Here is a 25,277-nt window from a genome sequence, read left to right as displayed (position 1 = left end):
AGCTTTCATGGAAGGGGTTTAGAAAACATGCTGGTTTTATTATCACCTGCCAGGTTACCACATCACTGAGTAAAGTGATCTTCAAGTGGCATTTGTTTACTATTACTAGCATGGTTCAGAATCTCAAACAAGAAGAAAACCCAATTATTTTATAATAACTAAGAATGCAGAGGCTGAAACCGCTCAGTTTCCATATCCTGAATTTCAGCTTTTTCCAAATAACAGATACTTAAAAGGAAAGCCAAATAAGCTTTATTTTTTACTGAATAAAGAGTGCCTACACAGTCAGTTCTCTGGAGAAGTGTGCAATAGGAAATTTGAAGGAAAAATTTAGAACTTCTACAGAATTCTATCTCTATTTATTTCTCCACCTGTTACTTCTAACTTAAATAAATCCACAGCACCTCCTGCATAAGAGGATATGATATTCATAGTAGCTACCTGGGAAATATCACTGTGGTTTGTCAGAATGGATCATGGTGGCCTTTCCTAGAGCAGGCTGCCCAGTGACATGCTGGAGTCTCTGTCCTCTTTAAAAAAAAGCTATCTAAAAGAACCAAAAATGAGCTTGACTGGACAAGCTCCTGAGGAGCCTCTCCTGATTTTGAAGGGTTTGCTTAGAGGTATTGGAAAAGCTGAGCAGATAATGTCCAGACATCCCTTTCGACCTTAAACATTCTGTAGGAGAACCTTATAAATCCCTCTGGCAGGCTTCTTTGCTGCAGTAATTTCAAATAAAATCTGCTGGGATATTTACAGAAAAATTAACAAAACATCATATTATTTTTGTAATTACAGATAAGTACATGGAAGGTTGAAGAAAGCTTCCTTTGAGAGTGTTTTCATGACTATTTCACATGCTTCCTTGGGGCCATACCTTTTAGTGGCAGTGCCTTGTGCATCAACACCTTGATGCCCTGCCAGTTTCACCTGTGCCATGTGCTCTGCCCTCCCTTGGCATTTTTATCTTGCTCTGTTGTGCTTGAGGAGTTTCCTGCTTCATTTACTGATGAATATGTGGTAGAAAAGTATCTACCCTTTACAGTCTTCCTTATAAAACAAGGGAATGAGCCTACAGTTCCTCCAGAGTATGGAACATGCAGGTTACAGGCAGCATGGAATGTCCCAGAACCTCCTGCAGGGGAAGGGGAAACCCAGTTCTGAAGGTTTCAGTGTTCAGTAATGTTTAGAAGCTGATAGTACCGAAGAGGAATGTCAGTGTTCCTGCCAAAAGCTTTTAAGTTTGGTATCACTTCCAGAACAGCTTGGCAGAGGAACTGACTAGGATTTCATCAATCCTAGCTTATCAGAAATGTGTCTGAGTACCCATTTGCTTCTGTGAGGGACAGGCTCAGAGCAGAGATTTACCACCGCAACGTGAAGGTGTTTTTAGGAATTATGAAGGTTGGAATGTGTAATTGAGTTTCTGACCTGACTTCCACAGTTGTGTGGGTTAAGTAGAGGCTAAGGAGACCATAGAAGGGGCCACAAAATGTGGCAAAGTATGGAGTCCATGATAAACCTGCAAAATTTCTCAAGGAAGTCGCTGGTGACACAGGGGAGAAGGTACTGGGGAAAGCAAAAGGTCCAGTGGCGATAAAATACCTAGTGAACTGAAAGAATGGAACAAAATCTTTGGGAGTGTAGAGATTGTTTAAATAAATGATGGTTATATAAGAATGGCTGAAGACATTGACACTGGAGATTATATGAGCGTAGTTTATTTTCTAAATAAACTAAGTAACTAAAAAGCTGTGTGCTTTCATTAAAAAGGCTGTGATCATGAAAATTCAGAATAACAATTGTGCTGGACTTTCAGTTCCACCTAAAAGTACTGCCTATGTTTTATCTCTGGTAAAGGAGGTAAGCTGCTGGATTTGGGACAGAGTATAGAGCATATAGACATTTTCCTATGGAATGGGAGCTTTGTGTATCTCGGTAGCACATTGCTAAGAGTGCACTCTACCCCAATCCATATCCTTACAGGCAAGGAAAAAACATTAAATGGCTGCATCATTTTCCTATTTTCCAGGCTTGGAACAATTTATCTGGGTATTTCATACAGACTTAGTGTAAAGTGCAAGGTTGAATAGCTGTAATTAAGCAGGCAGCTACTGTTACTTAAATGTTTTCCCTTTAGACTTAAAAATTACCAATATTCAGAGGGAACATTTTCTATTCTGATTCTGCATGTTACTTTACAGGTAACCTGGAAACCACTGAATTTTATTTCAAGGTTTTGAGGTTCTTTTCTGGGTGAGATAGGTCACTGTGAAGCCTAGATGTATCTGAGTCACCTCTTTGGGATTTTGGAGAATTGTAATGTTTCAGACCTAGAAAATAATTATTAAATGTTCCATTACAGTGTCATGGAGTGACCACATGCTGTTGTGAGAATGTCTTGTATGCAGCAATTGCAACTGTAACTATCACCTGCCGTCTAAAATAGTTTCATGCTCTGATCACTGCTGACTTAAGAAAGAGCATTGTTTCACTGTAGCATTTAGGGAGATTTTAAGGTTGTATTTGGATCCTAGATAAGAAAACGCAGCCAAACATTGCTTCCAAATCCCTTATTGTTCTGGCTCATTTGATAGGTGTACTGAAATACTAAATGCTGTCTTCCTCATCTTTCCTACTGTGTATGAACCAGCCAAGAGTCACCTTTTCTCTCAGAAGAAGGGCAGGAATACCTGCTATTAGAAGACTTTGAAAGTAAAAAGATTCCACTGCAGTGAGTGAATAGTAGCCATTCTTGGAACACGTGTGAGAAATTAATCACAGAGCCATTAACTTGCCTGAAAATATTGTTTGTTTGAGACTCATCTTGCATGGTGTTCCGTGAGTTTTAACAGAAAAACTATATAACTTTTGCTTCCATTTTCTGAAAAGAGGTCTGGATGTTATTTTTCCTGTTTTTTCTATGCTTGCTGTTGCTGTCCCAGATTGCTGGCACACAAGAGCAGTTTTGCTGCCATTTTGTTTATAATAGTCTGTTTAATCAGTCATATTGATCCTGTGGATGAATCAGCTGAAAAGAACAAGTGGTCAAGCCAGCCTGAATACTTTATTTTCAAAATGAGTTTATTACCCCTCAGTCTAAAACACTTGATATACCTTTTTCCTTGGTCTCTGTCAAAAAGTGGTTTTTAGAACGTGGAGGCTGGCTTTTTACTGGGCTCCCCTTGCCTCACTGCCCCACCTCCTCTGCATGCGTCTTAATGTCCGTTCCTTGTAGCTCAACAGGCTGGACAGTTTTCTTTTCTTGGTATGTGGAAGGAAATGGCCAGTCCTAGCACTGAGTAAGGGGTAGTTTGGCCACTCACCATAATTTGCACATATGTGATGCACACGTGTGATTACACTGAATTCATGTCATAGGCTTCCTCTGCTAATAAAGTGAGGAATTATAATTGTGTTACATCCAGCTTTGCCATTATTTTAAATGGTGGTGTAAAAACCCTTTAATACTTACCATAATAACCATTTAATGGAATATTTAAGCCAATTATTTTTTTATTGAGCTGTACTAAAGGGAAAAAAAATAAAATTCCTGAAGTACAGAAGTAATTAAAAAAACCAAAATGCCAGACAGGAGTACAGTCTCCTCCTGTGCACTCAACTATGCACTCTACATTTTCAGAATTATATATGGTGTTCTTATCATGATCAGTGGTTAATACTGACTTTTAAAAATAGTTAAAATTCTGAGGCTGAATTCTCTGGCTTCATTTTGGCATAAACTGCTTTCTTTGTTTCACAGTGTCTTCAAACTTTCAGTTGTACAAAATCAGATTGCTTACAACCCATTTGAAATAAATGGGCAGGAGATATTTTTCCTTTTTAATGCCTTTATTAAAGAGATTCAGCTCAGGTGGGGAGAAATCAACGGGTTGCGCCCACGCCGCCGCTGTCCCCAAGAGTGGCACGGAGCAGGAGGGTGATGCAGCTCTGTCCGCTGGTCTGCAGGCAGAGCTGGGGACTTCGTCCTCACGGGAGATTAGCAGATTTCTAGAGCAGGAGGGTGATGCAGCTCTGTCCGCTGGTCTGCAGGCAGAGCTGGGGACTGCGTCCTCACGGGAGATTCGCAGATTCCTACTTTTCTGTCCAACACATCGGGTCCCCTCCTTAGTGAACATCCTTTCAGGTCAGGACCGGTTTTAGCTCTGTAACCTTAAACAAAAATAGATAACTTTTTATTCATAACACCATTCATATTTTGAAAACTATTTCAGTAGACTATGATGTTGATTCCAAAAGATTACTTTCAAAATTGTGAATTAAATCAGAAATGCCCTCTTGTAATAAGAAATGTAAGTTGTTGCGATCAGCTAAGCAAATGACAGACCTGGCTACCTCACGTATCATGGTTTTTGAAAGCCTTCTGTTTGCACAAGTGCTTGTGGTCAAGAAAGAAGTAATCATTCACTTAGACCCAGAAAAACTCCTGTATTTAAAAAGGATAGCATTTGTTTCTTGCATTTCATGGGTAATCCTTAGGCTCTGGCATTGTAAATATGCTGTTGTTTCTTTTTGAGCTTTGGTTATATATTCCTCCATGTTTTTGTGAGATAAATGTAGTGTTTATGTTTTATTCCTGTAGTTTTAGAATTTTTTTCCTTTTAAAGTATATCCTAGTGACTGGAACTAATAACTTTGGCTCTGCAATTGATTTTCCATGTCCAACTTCTGTAGACTGCCCACTTTATTTTTATAGTATAAAATTTAAAGATCCCAATCCTTGCCATATTTGAAAAATGCTTGACCTTTTCTGGGAGTTTGGTCTAAGTGGGTATCATAGAACTAGGAGAGTACATCTAGAAAGTGAGGCACTCTTGAATCAATCCTTTGAATAAAGAGGAAGGGCTGCAGCAGGGCCTGAGCTCAGTGTTTACAATCTGTTATGCACTCTGTAACCTCATGTGCTTCGTTCTGTCCTATGTGCTCTATATTTTGCAAGTGTTTTAAACTTCTAGTGGTTCATGAATTTTTGAAGCTCTGAGGCAAAGAGCTCTGATGCAACTGCTAAGAAACAAGAGAAATATATATTCATGGTCAGCATAATGAGGAATGTAGGAAGTTTTACTTCCTTGGTTATGCGAAGAACAAATAATGAGAAAATTATCTTCTTTTTTCAATTAAACTAAATGCAGATTAAAGTTCAGAGTTACCTAGAAACCAGTTCTGACCAGTGACAGAAACTGAAATCTATGTTTAAGATAGTAACCAGAGCAAAATAACTATACTTCTTCTAATGGAAAAAAATGCTAAAGCAATAAGAATAAACTGATAGGAAAAGGTGATGAAATTGGAATGAGAGCTGACATAAGCCTCTTGTCCTGATGGAAGATTCTATCTTTGCTGTTAAACAGAACAAAAACCAGTAGGTGAGGTGAATGACATTTGTCTTGAGTGCAGATGTCTATTCCAAGCTGATCATGTTGGTTCCCCTGATAGCTGGCAGAGAGGCATTTCGGGGGTAATTCATCGGGTTTAGATGGATATCTAACAGATTGTGTTTCACACAGTCTCCATTACTCTCATGACTGGAGAGGGAACCTAAATTAATAGCTTAACTGGAGTCCTTTTTCCTCAGGTTGCCAGAACTCTGGGAGATAAATCCAGCTGACCCTTAAGAAATTTTTGTACAAACTTATTGACAAATGAAATGTGAATAATAAGTATTGGTTGTGATCACTTTGAGGTGCAGAGCCTGTTAAATAAGGGGGGAAATGCTTCTTATGGTAGTGGGTGTACTTTATGTATTTTATTGCTCAAAACTTTTGGAACTCTGTGGTCCAATTGCTTAATAGAGCTTACTAAGAATTATATTGCAGGTATTCATTGATACACATGCATGCTGAAATATTTACATATGCATGTATAAATTAACACAATGGTATGGTATTGAGGTAATGAAAATAGGAAATATGATATGTTTGATCAAAAAGTGTATGGCCTTCCTTAACTAAACTACTGACATCTCCAGTGTTAGTATTTTGCCACTGTTTTGACTTTCATTTAAGCAAGGAGCCAGACTGATAACAGAATTTCTCTGCCTGGAGCACAGTAAATGAAGGGGTTTAGAAAGGAAATCAAATTATTGTAATGTAGTTACTTTCCCTGTAAGTTTACTGGTAGTGGTTAGTACCAGTACTAATGAGTGCTGTTCTCATAAAAGAATTTCCTAAGAAATCAAAAGTAAACTGCTTTGCAGCTTTATCTAACAACAGTGCCTTCATTTGCATTCAAGACAAAAGCTCTCTGATGCACATGCAACCTATGGATATTTTCCCCTCAAAGAACGTACTATTTTCCTCATATTTATGATTGTATCTCTTATTTTTTTTTCCTTACATATTTCAAATGGGTTTGATATAGTCAGTATAACTTCAGGCACCCATTTAGGGGGGTTACAAGGATTCATATTTTTTCTCTTAACATTTTTTTCATAATGATTATAATGAGCAAGTACTGTAAGTCCAAGAATTGAGCATCTTATTTTTACCTTTAACAGTGCCAATAAAGTGTTGCTAGTTTGCAGCATGGGTTAAAAAAATGATCAAAAAACCTCCAGCCCCCAAACTTGGCTTCAAACTGGCATCCTGAAAATCACTTGCTTTATGAAACATCAACCTGTTTTGAAGCTGTTGGTAAAGCTCCACAGTTGTGCTATATATTTCACATTAATGAATTTGTATGAATGTAGTTACTTAGGATGCCTAGGTACTTCTGTTTGTTTAATAATTGAGTTCCTGCATCTCATTTTAAAAAACATGAAAATAAAAAAATTGGAAGGCACTGTTAGACTTTTCACTTGGTTACATGATAAATGTGTTTATGATTTGCAATGTTTGTTTTTCTCTGTGTGTTCATCAACGTTCTAATCTCACAATCTCACATGTAGATCTCTTGCTGACTCTGCAAAATCCAGCTCTTCAGAAACAGACTGCAATGATAACCTGCCCTCCCACAAAAACCCTGCTGTATCAGGGAGCAAGCACACTGTGAACGGCTTCTTCCCGCAGCAGGGCGTCTACGATTCCCCATCTTCCCGCTCCGCGCTGACACTGGCGGACTCCAGCCTGTACAACCTGCCTAGGAATTACTCCCAGGATGTTTTGCCAAAGGCAGCATCTCCATCTGGAACTGACGGCGAAGGAGAACAACATGTTTTCAATACCCCGTCAGTAACGTCATTAGACGTACAAATGAGGCACATCTCCATTAGCTATGATATTCCCCCCACCCCCGGAGGTACTTATCAGATCCCACGAACTTTCCCAGAGGGAACGTTGTCTCAGACTTCAAAACTGGAGACTATTCCAGACATCCCTCCACCTCGGCCACCCAAACCTCACCAGGCAGCGGATCGGTCTCCTGTGGAAACCTGTAGCATCAGTCGCACTGCTTCAGACACTGACAGCAGTTACTGCATCCCCGCTGCAGGAGTGCCACCCTCGCGCAGTAACACCATTTCAACAGGAGATCTGAATGTCTTCCGGAAAGGTCAGCATTCCATGCTTTATCCTGCAGAATTTTTGTCTTGAGCTATGTCATCTGAATGATACGAATGGGCTGAATAATGTGAGGGGCATTTCTAGCCTGTAGGAACAAGTGTTTAGCTCCTCACAAAGTGGTCTGTGTTCACTATATTTAAAATATATTAGAAGGAGGAACAGAGATTTTTAAAGGAAGCCATCAAAACAGCAAAGCACAGAACATCCATAAGGGATGTATATTGCACTGTGGCATTTAGCCTTGGCTAAAAATATTTGAAGATCGAGACATATTTATTTGGTAATAAGCTCATATAACTCAATTCAATACTACCATTATCAGTCTTTCAGGATGACCAAAGTGAGCTTAGTGAAGTGTGGTGCAATCTGCAGAAGCTGAAATTGTTTCATGAAGATCAGTAGGATGTGTTGTATACCCAGAGCTTTGAGATAAATCCTGATTTGATGATCATTGCCACCAGCCTTTCTTTCTGTCCATGTGATAGATATGCTTACTGCAGTCTTTTAGTAAATTAAAGTTGTTCCTTGTGGCCACCTAAATGTTGCTACTCCAGATGTGCTGTCCTGTGTATTTGTCTTGTTAACCACTCTTGGGCAAAGGGTTCACTTTCAGATTTCTGAAGCAGGTAGGTATTAGAGTTGCATTTAAAGTGAAATTTTTTATTTGTGTAAGTCAATATTTATGTTACAGATGATTTTAAAGGAGAATTGTTTGAAATGAGGGATGAATACAAGGCTTTTAGAGGAAGCAGTATACAGAATAGATGGGATCATGCAGTTGCTCAGATACTATTGTCCCATTTGTCATTCATTTTGTAGACTGAGCATAAAATATAGGTGGTTGTTAGTGTTTTAAAATTACAAATGAACACTATGAAGGATCCTTGTTTACTTTGCTTATTTTCTCTCATGTAGTATTTTCTCCCATGTAAATCCACCACACTCATTTTGCTAAGTTTATAGGTGAGTATTCCTATACTGAATCTGAGATTGTCTGCCTCAAGAAAATTAGTCTTTCTGAAAACATTGTTTAAATTTGGTACTTAAGAGCAGAATTGTTTATCTTTCCTCTGTGGTGAAAATCTTAAAAAAATTCAAAGGTTTTTCAGGGCAAGGTGGGGATAAATCCAGTTTTTACCTAGTTTCTGTGCTGGTGTCATGAGGAGGGGCATCCCTGCCACAGGGTAAAGCAGCCTGCTGCATGCATGGATGAGCAGCACCTGGGAGCCAGGAGCCTCACAAAGACCACTGTCTGGCAAAGAACCAGCCACAGAGCTGCTTAGTGGGACTGCCAAGAGCCAGGACTCTGAAAAGGGAGAGATCTTTGCTTTTGCAGCAGTCCACTCCAACTGAAAGCCCCTGGAGACCACACTGGGGAGAAGGGATTCACCTGTTCCTGTAACAGATGGAATCCTGTTGAATCAGCACTTTCCAAGCAAAGGACATCAGTCAGAAAACTTTTTTCCAGACATTAGACGACATCTGTTGTTTGTTTATTTTAGACTAGGTTTTTCATGAGGGCACAGATTCTCACTGATTGCACTAAGTTCTTACACATGCTCAATTAAACAAGAGATTCTGCTGCTTCTTTAAAAGCAAAAATTCATTTCTCTTTTCTTGCATGGAAAAATGCCACTGTGAGTGCTTCAAGTTGTAACTGATGAGTGCTAAGGTTGTTTGTGAACACAGTCCTTTCAAATATAGGTATATCTAGGGGCCACAGCTTCACGATGTGTGTTTGTGTACTTTCAGAAGCAGACAGTAAATAACAATAGACTCTGGATGCCTGTGCCAAGTTACAGGAACAGGGATGATAAATAGCCACTTTCTCTTCTTGTTTCTTCAGAAATTAGTTCTCAAGATTGTTATGATATTCCACGAACGTTTCCAAATGACAGATCTAATTCATTGGAGGGCTTCCATAACCACTTTGTAAGTATGACTTGATCTGATGAGAGGCAACAGTGACAGTGATTGAATGCTCTTTGTTCCTGTGTAAGAAAGCAAGCTGTGCAGTGTTTGTCATTTTTCACTTTCTATAGAATACATTAATCTGAGTAGATTAGGTTAAAAGACTCATATGATTCACAGCTGATTGCATAACTTATTTTGTTAAAGGAAATATATGTTAATTCTAGAAAAACAGAAGCATGTTGACAATGGGAAGTGTTTCAAGTGAAGAACTAGATGAAAATTATGTCCCAATGAATCCCAACTCTCCTCCACGACAGCATTCCAGCAGCTTCACTGAACCCATCCAGGAAACAAACTATGTACCAATGATACCTGGCACGTTTGATTTTCCATTGTTTGGAATGCAAGTCCCTCCTCCTGCTCACATGGGTTTCAGGTCCAGCCCAAAGACCCCTCCCAGACGGTCGGTACCTGCTGCAGAATGTGAGCCACCGCCAGTGGATCGGAACCTCAAACCAGACAGAAAAGGTGAGGAAAACCTCCAAGAAAACCTAATTTTTATCATCTAAGAAAATAACATAGCTCTCTCAACTTCTGCTCAGAGGAAAATTATCATGTTTTTAGAAAGTATTTTAGAAATAATTTTTGTCCTATGAAATAACCAAATCACAGAGGAGCCCTAGCATTATTTCTAACATTATTGAAACACCGCAATAACAATGCCAAATAAAAGCATAGGTTTAGATTTTATTGCCATACTTACTAATGAAAAAAATGACACTGAATTCCTAAGATTCAGAAGTGTGTCCTTGTATATAGAAGACACTCGTGATGCAGAGAGACAACACAAGGCATTGGGTAGAACACAAATTTATAGCCATAACAATGCTTGGTACAGGATCAGCACACATAATCATTTTAGAGGGCCCCTTTGAATCTATCATAAAAAATTAATGTCTAAAATCTGGCACATAATGTGTTTATTTTTCCTTGAAATAAGGATTATTTGGGTGACCAGAGTTCTTAAGGAACCAAGATGATTGGGTTGCAATGTGTCTAGAAGAGATACTCATATAGAGAATCCCTAATAAATAGCTTGGATTTTCCAGTTTATCTAAAATGTTTTATCAGCCATCTAATTCAAATACAGGCAAATGCTTAAAGAACTTGTTTCCCTACTAAGTTTTTGAGACAAGATAACTAACTTTCTTGTAGAAGAGGGAACTAAAGAATATTAGGTCAAATGTCTGCCCTATTTTGCATTTGAGTAAGTCCTATTTTTAATCTTATGTACTAGAAAATGTTACATTGACAATGGCTGGCTTCATTGTGGGAAAGTATAATGGCTAATATTCAGACGATCCAAAATATTCACTAATTAAATCTTTAAATTAGTATTTTTACCACTAAGTGAAAACTGTCTGTAATTAAGGAAAGTAGAGAGTATCACTATGATAGATGAGCTGTGTGCAGTGGAAAGCACCATGTCTCATTTTGCTTGTCCATCTTCAAAAATTGAGGCATGGCCTTTTTAAAGATTTTTGGCCCTCTGCTTGTGTCTAATTGTTTCTGTGTTATCAGACAGCAGTTTTGTTTGGTTCTTAAGAAATACTGGAGAGGAAGAGATTGATGAAAGTTGATAATGGAAAACATTCTCAGAATAAACTGAACTGAACTGAACCAATTTAAAATATTTTACCAGACCGGCCAGTTTGTGTATTTTACTGAAAAAATGTTTGACCTTCAAAAGTAATAAATGTATGTGTTGAAAAGCATCTCACTTTTGCTGTTGACAGCGCAAAGCCGCCACACAGATGTTTGCTGGAGCAGCATCATTGCTCTTGGACCTCTGTTTTTGGAACAGAATTCGTGTTTCACATTTAGAAAGTGGCATGTAAGGCTTCTGCTTTGCTCCCGTCCTCAAATGCCTTATAGCTACAAAGATGTAGCTAACACCAGGGAAAGGACTTTAAGATGTGTTAACATACCTCTTAATTAAAGCAGAGTTACTGGATGAAATTTTTGCCTGTAGACTTTTGGAAAATGTTATCACTGTAAAATAATAGGATTGCTTAATGTAATTTACAAACGAAAGTGATTTTAAAGTAAAACTATCCTTAAAAGTAAATATGGTATAGTGCTTAGGGGCTGAAAAAAATTTTGTGAGTATCTTGAGCTGCCAAGCACCAAGCATGGTAATGATTCTGATTTACCACTGAGGGTTTTATCTTAGTAGCACACACACAGACACTACCTCACTCTAATTTTATCAAATGCACCACTGCAAGTTTTCCATTGTTGTGAAGAACAGATCTGATGACACATTGGAATGGTGATATATTCCCGTTTCAGTAATTGAGATTTCTACACAAGTAACTCCTTCGAGGTATACCTTTGGGAAAATAAAACTGTGGGTTCCTTTGAATTAAATTATGTAAACCCCTTGTTTAAGTGGATCTTTACCTAACTAAAACGATGGTGTGCTTTATATTCTTCTGTGTTGCTTCTTCAGCTTTCAAGTTCTTGTAGCAGCTTCTGTTATCAGGTTGTTTCTGTTTATGTAAATGTATTACAATGCTCTTCTGCTACAAATTAGTGCATAGGAAGTGTCAGGTAGGCCTGTGTGTTCAATAAATCTTTGGCAAACACAGAAGGGGAGGAAATGGAACTTAAAATATTTACCTTCAGGCTATCTCTCCTATAAATGTTGAGGGGATTTAATATGCCAAGATGGTTCTTGGTTCAAGAACATCTGTTGAAGACCGCTGGTGCTTCTCCAAAAGATGATCTCTAAAATACTGCAGAGATGAGGTGTGTTGGGGATAAGGTGTTATGAGGGCACATTTCATGTTCTGTCAGAAGAAGCTGCTCTGTCTTTTTTTTTTTTATTGGTTACAGATTGCTGCAAAAACAGTGTTTGCACTGCCTCCAAGCTTTTTGGAAGCTATTAGAAATACCATCAACACCTTTCACATGAGCTTTAGCTTTAGGTCAGTCATGTTTCTGTGGGCCAGGGAAATTTGTTATACCCAGTGCTAAAAATGCATTTGACAAAGGGATAATGCAGTGAAACCAGCACATAAAGGAAGGATACACTGCTTTTTGTTGTCAAATATATGTGTTTAGCGTCTCTTTTCCTTTATTTTAAGAGCTTGCTGCTTACAGTCTTAGACTCTTTGATCTCCCCAGTCTGTTTCTTTTTCCACTGATCTCTAGGAGACCTTTGTTTCAGAAAGTGGGTTAAAAAATAATAATGAATAAAAGTATTTATAGCTTTGAGATTACAATATAGATTTGTGTAGTTTCATTTCTCTAACTCACAGCTGCTTCTGTAAATATGGGGAGCTTCCAGTACTTTCTGGAAGTCTTGAAAGGAATTTCAAAACATGGTATTGTCTCTCTGCCCCAATAACTTGAATCAAAACATTTTACTTGTTCTTTAAAGAATACCAAAAAATAAGTGATGTATTGCTTGGGACAAAATGGAGAATGTTTGGCAGGTGCTTTTCTGCATTCACTTGTAATTGAATGACAAAAATAATCTATTTTTTAATTTGGTTTTTTTCAGAGTACTGTTTCTTTAGTTATGGAGGACCATTGGCTATATTCATTTTTGTGTTTATGCTTTTTGGCTGCTTTAGCTTGCCACAACTGCATGTAGTCCTGATGCTAAACTGGAAGTGCGTTTGCTGGTAAAAGGCTTCAAGCAGAAAAAATATTGCATCCACCCAGGCAGATGGGTTTTGCTCTCTGAATTATTCAAAGACAGTGACTGGTTCTGCCACAGAGCAAAAGTGACATTTGTTGTGATGGTGACATGCCTTCTTCAAAATACTGTTTGTCCAAGAAGGAGCAGTAGAATTGAAGGTACCCAAATGCTGTGAGGTGAAGGAGGACTCCTTAGACAGATTAGGCAGCAAAGAACAACCAGGTTCTCTTTTCAAGTGAAAAGTTTGTGGTCAAAAATAAAATTAAAAAGATGTGAATTGTTTTTTATGGGTCAGGAGGAAGCATTTGAGTGGTGCAGCATTTGAGAGATGGGGGTCTCTGTGAACCTCTGGGCATGACAGTGACCCTCTCCTGCCCCGGGATTTGTTTCCATGGCTAGGGCAGAGGGGTATTTCATATTAAAACAAGACTTTAAGACCAAACAACTACAAAACCAGACTTTTTTTGTTTTATTTAACAGTTTAAGAGCTGTACAGAGAAAGTCCTTATAGCTATGTAACATCATCTCATCTGTAAGGTTGAAGTCTCTTAAGAAATATGTGCTTGTCATCTTGACTGATAAAATGCAGTTTTTCAATATCTGAATCGAAGTGTAAAGTCAGCAATGGAACTGGCAATGGTGGAGTTTACTTCCTCAAAATCTCAGCTTGATGCCCAGCTGACATTTAATTGGTAACTTCGTTTTTTTGTGTGTTAAAGCACATTTCTACCAAAGTGGGCTTTTGAAGATTCTGAAAAGAAATATATGAACAGTGGGCATATGGCTGAACTAACAATGGCCATGATAAAATGAAAGTCAAAAGTTAAATCTTATTCATTTGAGTATAGTATATGATTGTACTGTATGAATGAATGAATGCAAATGTCATTTTTGTAAAGTTTTTGATCAATACTACTTAAAAGCACTTTCTGAGAGAGCTCCATTTAGTTCAGGTCCTAGTCCTGAGTCATGGGGAGCTAAGATAGAGCAATGCCCTCAGGATCACTCAGCAAATTGCTGACATAGGCAATACAGAATTTAGAATTCCCAGCTTACAACATGGTACTTCATTAGTCTTGAATAGAAACTCTGTTTGTCCAAATGTTGTTAGGCTTTAATTGCATTCAAGATTATTTTGAGCAATATTTTCAGTCCTAGTTTTGGATTGGGCAGCACAGATTATTTTGCTAATAGCAAAAATAACCAATAGTTAGTGTGGTGCTTGGGGGGTTTTTTTGTTTGTTTTTTGGTGGGTTGTTTGTTTGTTTGTTTGTTTTTTGATGGCTAATATTTCAACAAAAATGTATCAGCATTTAATCTGAGAGGCTTCCTACAACTTAGGTCCACATGACTGCCTTTTAAAAGGACTGCTGCTTGGCCCTGGTAATTTTCAGCACAGCATGTGGTAAACTTGGATTTAGAGACAGTGCGTGATGCACTTATTTTCATGCCAAGAAAGTACCCAGTTGCAGCTTGAAAACAAGAAAACAAACAAAAGAAACCAAGAGAGAACAAGAAAATTGTCATGGAGTTGGAAATCGTGATTAAAAATGTTTAATTGTTTAATCGTTTTTTAAAAATGTTTTAAAAAATTATCTGCTTGCCTTTGTCATCATTTTTTTTTTCATTTAATATGTTAAAAGACATCATCTGTGTGGTTAAACCTCAAATATGTGGATTACTTCTAAAAATGTGGCTGTATCTTTGCCACCACTCCTCAGAAGCATTTCCCAAATGGATTAACTTCACAGAGAATTCCAGTTTTCTTTATAAAAGAGCCCAGGCCCACTTTGAAAAGGTAATTGTGTACAGAGCGTTCCTGTGGCAGGAAGCATCTGCCACATTCTGGTCCCCACAGGACCTAGTGTGATGCTTCTGGATGACTGGAATAATGATCCATTGTTGCAGTGTAGCGTGATGCTCTACAAATCTCAGGCAAAGTAGGTAGTTGTTAAGGAAATTAAGAACCCTCATTAATCATGAAGGTAGCTATAAATAGCCTGATGAACAGTTTCCTTGTTAGACACTCAAACATGTAAATATTTAAGTTGGACACTGTGAAAATGTTGCATGTCGTGATACAGTAGGAGCACCACACCATCCTTAAAACTTCAGAGAAACACTGACAGCATTTGTGATGACAGGAACTGAAAATTCTTTAAAAATAATAATAATAATTAGGAACTGGCAACATTTCAGTATTCTACACTATCATCATTGTCTTGCATGTTCTTTAATAAATGTTCATTTATGTTCTGAGGCTTTAGGACAAGTAGGCATTGAAAATACGAGAATGGTGATTTCTGTCTGCAGCAAGAACTGAATTAAAGATCTGTTGAAAAAGAAATTGTAACTTTTGTGATTACTTTTCTGACGAGAAGTATTGTTCATTTTGCTTTTGAGAAATGCATGCATGTTATCTTCTATTCTCTCTTGGAGAGAGAATACACCCCTTGTTCATTCCATTTAGGAATTATAAAAAATTAAGCTTTTGGGGGATGTTTTGGTGCTTCCTCAGAGTTTGTAAAGCAAGTTGAGTACAAATTTATTGATTTTTTTTTCTTCTTTGATCTTCCACAAGCTCCCATTTAGCTGAAAATCAGACTTCCTTCATGCCTGTGCTAAATTACTTGTACAAGTCTAGTTTTTGCTTAACGGCTTTAAATAACTCCTTGCTGTGATGTACCAGTCCTTAACTTGCAGCTGTGATTTGTCTTTTAAAACTTTGAAACAGCAAATAATTTCAATAAAGATTTCATTTGGATGGCTGTATCACAGCTGCAGAGGAAGCTGTGATTTGCTGGACACAATGGTTGCAAAAAAATTAAACATGCCAGTTTTCTAAAGACAAACTGCAGTAAGTTACTCTGATACTAGTGCTGGGGATGATTAAATTAAGAGATTAGGGCTAGGGATTTTTTTTTTTTTTTAGGTAATTTTAAACTCCAAAGATATGAGGTAGAGCATGAACAAGAGAACAGGGGTAAAAATGCCCTATTTTTAATTCTCTTCATAAAATTTTTCTTTTCTTTGCTTTCTTTTATCACTTTTTTCAAGAAAACATAGTTTTTAATGCACATAGTGTCATGCTATTCCATTACTTTGTAATAGGTTTAATGTTAATCTTTAGTTTTCCGCTAAATAATTTAAATTTTGTTATTTTTTTCTGTGTTTTATTTTTGAAGTCTTTTGGACTTTGCAAATCTTAGTGCAGCATTAAACTGCTAATCAATAAATACTCCAGAACACCGTGCTTAGGTTTTAAAACAGTCTTTGTTATTGAATGCTCTTAGTTCATCATGTTTTGGGGGCTTTAAAAATATAGACATGTAGAGTTACTCACAAATTAGAGTAGTCAAATAGTATTTTGATGATTAATAGCTTTGGTATTCACTGAGTAGTTTTATGGCATTTGGCATTCTCTGACTAGTTTTATAGCATTTGCCAAATATTTTAGAAATACCAGTGAATGTTAGCTGTCATATCCAGTTAGATTTGTTTTTTCCAATTCATTCTTAGTTTCTGTAGCATTCAAATTACCAGTTTGCTGTAAAAAGTTATTTTGAGGGGATAAAGATGTCTGAGAAGACTGAAGAGCAATTCTTTATGTGACTGCTTTTTATATTTCATGACATTGAAGAATAAGTTGATTTCAGTTTGTTTTTTATTGTCCTAAAGAGACCATAGTTATCAGCATTCGTATCTTATCCCCAACCAGCACAAAGCACATTATTGATATTCCTAGTTGTTGGTGGATACTATTACGGAAATCCATTTGAATCTTGTATAACTAAATACATGTTTCTGATTACAAGTACCTTGGCAGGAAACAGTCTTACAAAAACAGAGATCAAAAAAAATTCAGGATATTTGTAGAGCTCTGTGTTGAAGACCATGTACTTGGGAATCAGGGTTCACTTGGGTGAGGAAGAGGAAGAGAAAAAAAGCAGGAGTTTACTCTGCAGAATTGAAAACCAAATAATAAACTCTTTGGAAGCAAGACAGTGAATTTCAGCCTTGGTTTTTGAGGAAAAATCTACAGTGATTCTGAGTACAGGAATTCTTGGACCTCAGTGCAAATTTCAGTTTCATCTAATTACAAAGGAAAGGGGTCAAGATATGTATTTTGTTGATGGAAACAAGGAACTGTGGTTAGTGATTTCTCTCTGAAAGTACTTTTGTGTGGACACCATGCACTTATGTGGCTGGTTTCTCCTTTTGCTCTCCCCCTCCTATCCCAAGCACAGCACTGCTCTAGCATTCCTACATATGATCTGCTTGTCTCATAAGCATTAGATTAGTCCTGTTGGCTGGGAAACAGATAATACATTTCTCAACTTTTATGTTACATTAGTATATTTGCCTTAAAATTTTAAGCCCTAAATACCTGGTATTTAAATGGAAGAGTTGGCCTCTTTTGCGAGGATGTTTGCAATTTCCTGACTTGAAATCCCTTGCCAGCAAGCCATGGAGCAAGCATCCAGTCAGGAAAGAAGTGTCCTTAACAGAAATCATGTTTAGTTCTGGTGTTTCAAGGCAATAGTCTGAGAACAAATTAATCTCTTCAGCATTGTGTTCTCAAAACCAAAAACATTAGGCAGGAATTTACTACAGTGGGACAACTTCCCCCGCCCCAATATTATATTCCAAGTGTTCTACGGAAAACAAGAGCCAATGCAAAAACCAAAAAGGATTTTTCAGTTTAAACCATTGTTTGAAATGAACTCAGACATATCAAATGGACTCTTCTCCTGGTGACTTCACAGACAAAGGCAGCATTGGCATGACACAAATACCAGGAGCAGAATTCATGCAGCTGAGTGCGCTCCAGTGCCACAGCATAATCGCCTGCTCTGCCTGGCACTTTGTACAAGCAGCCATTTGTTAGAAAAATAGATTTCATTAGTGATTTTTGAGCTCAGAGTGCCCTTGCAGAGTCTGATAGAACATGCAGAAGCTGAGCTTCTGTCTCCTGGCTGTAGCATTTTGCATTTTACAAGTGGTGACTTAATAGAACAATAAAAACATCTAATTTTCACTTCTTGTTTGGTTGGTTTCACTTGACATAATTTATTTGGTTTTGGGGTTTTTTTTCCCCATGTAGATTTGCATACAGTGGTGTTGCAACATTTATTTCCTTTTTAGTTAGAAAAAAATTGAATTGCATAAATAAAACTTTTTTTTTCCTTTACCCAGATTTATCTTTCCCAGAATAGGTGTGTAAGTTAAAAGTATTATCTTTCCTAAGATGAGGTAAATATGGGTCTGTGGGAACCACAGGAAATGTGTTCCTCAGTATTGCTGGTGTTGGAATGCTGTATGGAGCCAGGCTCTCCATAGAGCCCTACATTGTCACTACACTGATTTGAAGAATAGCCCTGTGACACTTTAGTGAGTATTTGTGGATAGAACAGATGTGGAAGACCAGCCTGCTGTACAGGTAGGAAGCACTTTCCCCTCCATATTTTAATCAGTTTGTTGCTTTTCAGAGATACAGGGATGTGCTCCTGGGGAAAATTGTCTTTTGAAAGCAGTAAGGGATATTATTAAGGGCTTTCAGTGTCCTGGCTCATGTCACTTTATCTTCTTAAATGAGCAAAAACAGGATGAAAGAATTCTGCAGTTACACAAATAGGTAACCTCAGATTTGTGATTTTGATCCCCCCCCCTCTTTTCCTTTGCCTGGTGTCAGGTCTTTCCTGTTGCAAAGTATAAGCTCCTCAACAGAGATTAGGCATTTGGGTTTTTTTGTTTTGTAGGAAGAAAAAAGAAAACACTCTGCACAAGTATTTTAATTCTCTGTGACATATTAAACGTGAAGAATTGCATTATCCTGGCTGGTTGGTAGCAGCAAGCTGGTTTGCCACCAAATTTATTGAGATTGAACAGTCTTCCAGCAGCAAGAGATGAAAGCTCAGTGAGTTCTGTATGTTATTTTCTGTTGTAGAAGTATTAAAGGGACATGTAGTTGTATAGCTCTTCTGAAAATCTGAGTGGTTGGTAAGTGCTAAATTAAGTGGGAAGCAGGCAGTTACATAATAGCCATGTTTTACAAATGGGGCAAATACCAGTTCAGAAAGGTTGGCTGTGCTAGACCATGTAGTATCATTAACAGAAAGAGAAATAACGAGTTACAGCCTTGAGTTCCTTGAACTTATCTCTGTATTATGGGTTTCAGGCACTTTAGTCTGTTTGGTTATAAGAGCAGAGGTTATTAAGTGCACGCTGCTTAAATAACTTAATTAACTGTGTTACCTCTGCTAGTTTTCTCACTGTGCTTACAATCTGTGCTTCTATGTCAGTGCATATTAACTTGAGTTGTATTAGGCCAGATTTTTTTAAAATCAGATTATAAAACTGTGAAATACAAAATTATTATGATCAGTAATGGTATTCAGCATCGAATTGTCCTTAATAAAAAGTGTTTGGATTTGAACTTCTAAATTTGTTTCATCAGTTTGAAGATCCTGGTCTTTTTAAATAGGCAGGCTTTTATCAGAAAGTTATAGGCAAGGACTTAAGAATATTGGATCAGCTCAGAATTGAGTACACCAACATGTTGGCTCGTGCTTTTGACTTGGCTCTAGTCAGAAATACTTCATGTTCTACTTCACAGTCTGTGTCTTTGGTCAGCATTGCCCAACTGTTCACCCATTTCATCAGCACATTGAGCCATTTAAGGGAGCAGCTGATTCTGAAATTGGAAAAGAACTGTCTGTGTAAAAATAAATTCATGTTTCACTTTTCTCTTTAAGGAAGTTGCTATGCAGCACTACTAACGAATAAATTAATTTTATCTTACCTGCATGGTCTCTCAGAAGCACTGTGTAGAAGTTAAGATACAGTACAAAACCTGTGTTTACCTTACTTGTTGTTACTTGATAACACTAATAGAGCACTTCATATGCAAAACCCTTGGGATAGAGATTTGCAAACTTCTGGTATTTGTTGCCAAGTTTATTCTTTACAAAGCATTCTCACCCATTGCTGGGAGTACCACACCTGAGTCTGTACCAGTCCTTTTCCATTTTGTGTTGTAGGGCAGCTTTCTAACATAACCAGACTTAAACTTTTCATTTGGTTTATTCATATGGCTTCTTGGTGTACCACTTGAAGGCACTTGCCTTTGTTAATATTAGCACTTTGTCAGATAGACTTTAATGAAAGCTTAGGGCTATTACACATTATTGATCACGTTTATTTAAAATAGATGGCATGACCTGGAACACTTGCAGAGTTTGGTCAAGTTGGCTAAAGAACATCCTTGTTTTGGGAGGGGATTTGCATTACTGTCTGTAGGGAGATGATTTGTATTTTCATGCCAGGGTCATCTCTGGTGGAGCTTGGGTTGTGCCTTGGTGGGGTGCAGTATGCAGGCTGGAAATTTGGGAAGAAAATCCCACTGTGTCTGCAGGGTAAGAGTGGTGGGGGTTTGTTACAGACAGATGGAGACCTCTGGGGAACAAGTTTAACAAATACACTGTTAAAAAAGATTCTTGGGGCACCTCAAGTGGGAGATACACATTGGGTAGAGGACTTCCCAAGAGCACAACAGGAGTGGAGACTCCAAAGAGTCATTATTTCCCAAGAAATTTTGTGACTAAGGAGGATTTAATTTCTCTGAGGGTACTTCAATTTGTATCTGAAACATGACTGTTCTCTTTTCATACTAAATATACCTCAAATATGTACTTTTATTTCTTTTAAATCAAACCAGTTAGTAGTAATGATCAGTTACAATATTTGTTTATGCACTTTTTAGCCTTTGTGTACAGCTTTCACACTTGCCTCCAATGTATTTATTACTTGCATGCAGTGTTTTCTTTGTTTCTGGTTTGGTGCTTAAGCCCTTAGTGTGAGCCCCAGCTAGACTGTAAAATCTCCTTCAGCAGCTTGCTTATGCTTGTGGCATTAACCTTTCTGCAGTGAGCTGTGATGTTTATTTATAAAATTCCAGTTTTCCACTTACAAATAGAATATTATTAAGAGAGTCTTCTTTTTGCCAATTAGGTCAAAGTCCTAAAATTTTAAGACCTAAACCACATGGTTTAGAGCGAACTGATTCACAAACCATAGGTGACTTTACTACAAGAAGAAAGGGTATGTACTTTAGCACTATAAGTATATTATAAAAATAAGTGAAGCAAAAATTTTGAAAATTGTTATTTTAGAATAATTCTGGCATATTCTTTTCTGCTATAATCTGAGGTGATGGATGCATTTTCCATGCCAAGCAACCAGTTTCCTGTATAAAGAATTAAAGATTTTCTGGCTTGAACAGTGCGTGAAAATTTTTCTTTGATATTAACATGAATGTTCTGATCTCTTAAGTTGTGGCTGTTCATATTTTGTCTGTTTATTTAAAAGCAAGAACATAATAACTTGTAAATCGCACATAGTAACTTGTAAGTTACTTGAAACTTTTGTTAGGCAATAACCTGAAATCACAGTTCACTTAGGTCTCGAAGCAAAATATCGATCTTCTGATCATACACTAGTACAGACATCTATTTATGCTCCTTAAAGAGGATTGCAATTAATTTGATGGGCTTTATTGAAGATGCTGAGTTGGTGCCTTACATAGTCACAAGAAGTAGAGAAAATAATGAGCAACATTAAAAATCTCAGAGAAATATCACTGATTACCTTTGGGTTTTGAAGTCCATTGCAACAGGATGAAATACTTTGGCTGTTCTTGGTGGGCTTTGGACGAAGTCTTGGCTCTGTCTGCTGCAGCAGCACCTTGCCCACTGTTTATTCCTGCCAGGTAGTCTCAGACCTTTACAGAAAACTTGAACCAAGCTGATCAATTTTTGTGTCAGTTGTGCTTTAGTATCATCTTGCCTATGTCTTGTTCAATTCTGTTACTACATGCCTGACACTTGATCTTAGTGAACCTGCCAAGAGGCAGAAAACTCATTGTGGAAGGGAGCACAAGAAGAGAAAGGGCTGTTTTTATGATGAAATTGCATTTTGTTTTCTAAAAACAGTTTTAGGGAGGATAAAGTTACAGCAGTTTTGCTCTGTGATATTTTTTTCCACAAGCCTTTTTATACTTTTTTTCTAATGTTTAGGTGGTGTGAGACATATAAGCTGGAGGGAGGGATAATGTGTTTCTTGCTAATAGCCTACTCATGGTTCTATTCTGAAAATGAAATTTAAAAATGGCACTTTTTTTGAGAACAGTGTTATCTGTCATGAGTGGCACAAGCTGTCATGCGTGGCATATTGCTCTGCTCAACTGTGGATGATCTCTGAAGCAAGCCAGGCTCCTCCTGCTGTTGGTTCATTTCTGACTTTTGCAGACTTAGTCTTAGCTGCAGGTTCTGCCCACTCATGGAGCTATGAAACCTCATCAGTAAGGGCACATGTACACAGTGAGGGCAGAGTTTGCATATTAACAGATGGCCCTGAACCAAGAAAAGTCCCCAGAGTTGGCTCTGCTGAAACAGCCCATCAGCCCTGCCCTGGGCTTGCCAGCTCAACAACTCAAGAAGGCAGAATGAGGACAGAATACGATGCTGCCACTTTCAAAATCTCTTTTCAAAGCATAATTACTACCTACAAGTATATGCTGAAAAATTCTGAAGTTGCAGTGGGTTTTTTTAGTTTTATACTTTAATTTTTTAATTGATGTTTCCTCTCATTACCTGAAAAGATTAAAAATGTAGGTTAATATATCATGTCTTTCTGAGAATGGAAGTGTCTCCCTTTCCTTATTAGTATTTACTATTTGAAAGATATAGTTTTTTTCTGTATTTAGTCTGTGAAAAGCTATTAAATTTAAGTTTGTTTAGGAAAGTTCTGTGCTTTACAGTTGTCTGTTTCTTACACAGCAAAACCAGCTCCACTGGAAATAAAACCTCTGCCTGAGTGGGAAGAATTACAAGCTCCAGTTAGATCTCCTATCACCAGAAGCTTTGCACGAGAGTAAGTTTCTTGGCTTTTCCTCATTCAGAGTAATCATTTTGGTGACTGGAGTGTTAATAAGTGTGTGCACATCTGTATCATATTGTTAGCTTGCTTGTAGCTTGAAGTTTCCCGTGGAAGAGTGTGAGTCTGTGTGTGTATCTGTGCTTTGAAATAAAGTGTGTCTGTGTGAAGTTTTGTTTTGTGATATTAAATATAAGGGACTGTGTATAACCAAAAAATGTGACACTCTAGTAAACTTGAATGAAAATTTCAGCTCTAATATGCTTATTTTTGTTGTTTACCAGGAGGTTTAAGACATTGCAGATGTATTGTTTGTAAAATAATTCCTGGTAATTAGCTCCTCCAGGTTTCCCGTGTCTCCCAGACCGGATTCAGTTCATAGCACAACTTCCAGCAGTGACTCGCACGACAGTGAAGAGAATTATGTATCCATGAACCCAAATCAGTCCACTGAAGACCCAGTATGTAAAATCTACGTCTTAACTACTCTCTTCCTGTGCAGTCCTTACTTTTAAATCATGCAAACATAGATCCTTCACTCAACATCACTCCCTTTATACTTCTAGATCAACAGAATGGTAAAAAAATCTCCATAGCATAGCTGTAATTTTGGTAGGATTTCACTGAAGAAGTTAAGAGCATAAAGAAAATGGTTGACGTACCTATCTATTATATAAAACAGTATACAACATTACTTTTTTTTTATCTCTTTCCTAGAATCTGTCCCCTCTTTGTAGTGTTTGTCCTTGGGCTATGCACCAGTTCAGTATGACATGAAGGGTAATAAACTGTCCTAGGACCTCTGAGACATGCTTAAAAAACGGTATTAAAGGGACATCTTCCAGGAAATGTAGAAGGAACAGGGAAAAAAAACGATTGATACTTGTATATATTCTATGAAAATTGAACCATGTGTATGTTATTAGGTGTCTTTCAAAGAAGAAGATAGAAGGAGTCTTTGTGTTATTGAATGTCTGTATTTTTTCCCCTTTGGGGACGAATTTTCTCAGATAAGGAAGATTCAGATACTCAGCATGGAGTGCAGCCAGTTAGAAAAAGTTAATGATCACACTGTGGTTTTTCTTTGATGAGGGGAAGGAGAGAGAGAAAAAGAAGACTCAATAACAGTAGTTTCAAGGAAGACAATAGCAGTTGACCTAGGCCTAAACTAAAATGTGGTTTAGAATACGCATAAAACACTGGAGGAAACCTGTATCTTGAGCTCAGCTTTTCGTCTAGTGTAGAATCATGGAATGGTTTGGATTGAAAGGGACCTTATAGATCATGGTGTTCTAACCTCCCACGCCATGGGCAGGGACAGTCTACTAGACTGGGTTGTTCAAAGCCCCATCCAGTCAGTTCAGTGTACTCATATGTTTGGGTTCTTAGTAGGGGATACAGCAGTATTTTTCATCTTGAAATAATTTATGTACGACCTTCTTTGGGGAAGGCCTGTCTAGCACCGTTTTTGTTCTGTTTGCGTGTCTGCCTTCTTATATAGCATGTGTTGGCCCATCTCACTGCCCCTGAACTTTCCTCTCACAACGCTGTTCACTTTCCTGTTCCCTGCCACTCTGGATCCCTTCCCAGTCTCCTCCAGTGTCCCTGCCCCACAGCTCATCACAGCTGCCCCTGGATGCCGCATCCCAGTCCCCCCTCATGCCATTCCCAGTGGGAGCTGGTGGGGTGCAGCTCCAGAGCCTGCGGAGCGCCCCAAGCTGTGCCTTGTGCCATGCCCATTGTGCTTCTCAGGGGAAAAGCACCAAGCAGGGGGGATCTGCTGATGTTAAATCTTAGCTCCTCACCTGCAAGGGCCATTGGTAAGTAATGGGTGATTTCCCATTTCACAGGTGCAAGAAACATCCCATATTACACCAGCAATTAGCCCCAACCGTGCTCACAGTTCTCCCTGCACAGAATCACAGTTCAGCCTGGGTGTTTCTGTTGATTCTTAAGGCTGTTCCAGGGCTTAACTTCCATAACAAGATGGTACAATTAAAGCTCCAGCTCATTAATATCTTCTGTTTACTTATACCAGTCCTATTTTAAGGTTATTCTACAGATTTCGTTTCTGTTTCATTTATGTGTATTTAAAGTTTGTTTCCTAATGCATATGTTCTGCCTGCTTAGTTTGTTTGAAATAACATATGTTTTTTTGTTTAATGAATAACAGCTTTTTAAATTTATGCTAGAAACATTGA

At 37.9% G+C, this 25,277-nt stretch overlaps 1 protein-coding gene across 12 annotated transcripts in view; it reads left to right on the top strand.

The window, feature by feature from the left end:
• Positions 1–25,277, top strand: part of GAB1 (GRB2 associated binding protein 1) — a 96,653-nt gene that overhangs the window by 67,956 nt on the left and 3,420 nt on the right. For 3 of the 12 annotated variants that reach the window (XM_041411967.1, XM_041411976.1, XM_041411975.1), the window contains exons 4-10: positions 2,654–2,734; positions 6,908–7,509; positions 9,367–9,452; positions 9,659–9,962; positions 21,154–21,243; positions 22,980–23,073; positions 23,414–23,537. In XM_041411967.1, coding sequence (XP_041267901.1) covers positions 2,654–2,734; positions 6,908–7,509; positions 9,367–9,452; positions 9,659–9,962; positions 21,154–21,243; positions 22,980–23,073; positions 23,414–23,537 — 1,381 coding nt within the window. Of the gene's footprint in view, positions 1–2,653; positions 2,735–6,907; positions 7,510–9,366; positions 9,453–9,658; positions 9,963–11,230; positions 12,152–21,153; positions 21,244–22,979; positions 23,074–23,413; positions 23,538–25,277 lie in introns of those variants that run through there. The other 9 variants (XM_041411968.1, XM_041411978.1, XM_041411973.1 and 6 more) reach the window with 7 other exon arrangements.

Source organism: Onychostruthus taczanowskii, unplaced genomic scaffold, assembly GCF_017590055.1.
Source record: "Onychostruthus taczanowskii isolate IOZ18803 unplaced genomic scaffold, ASM1759005v1 scaffold38, whole genome shotgun sequence".
In the NCBI taxonomy this organism is placed as follows: Eukaryota; Metazoa; Chordata; class Aves; order Passeriformes; family Passeridae; genus Onychostruthus; species Onychostruthus taczanowskii.
This window is presented reverse-complemented; position numbering and strand designations above follow the sequence as displayed.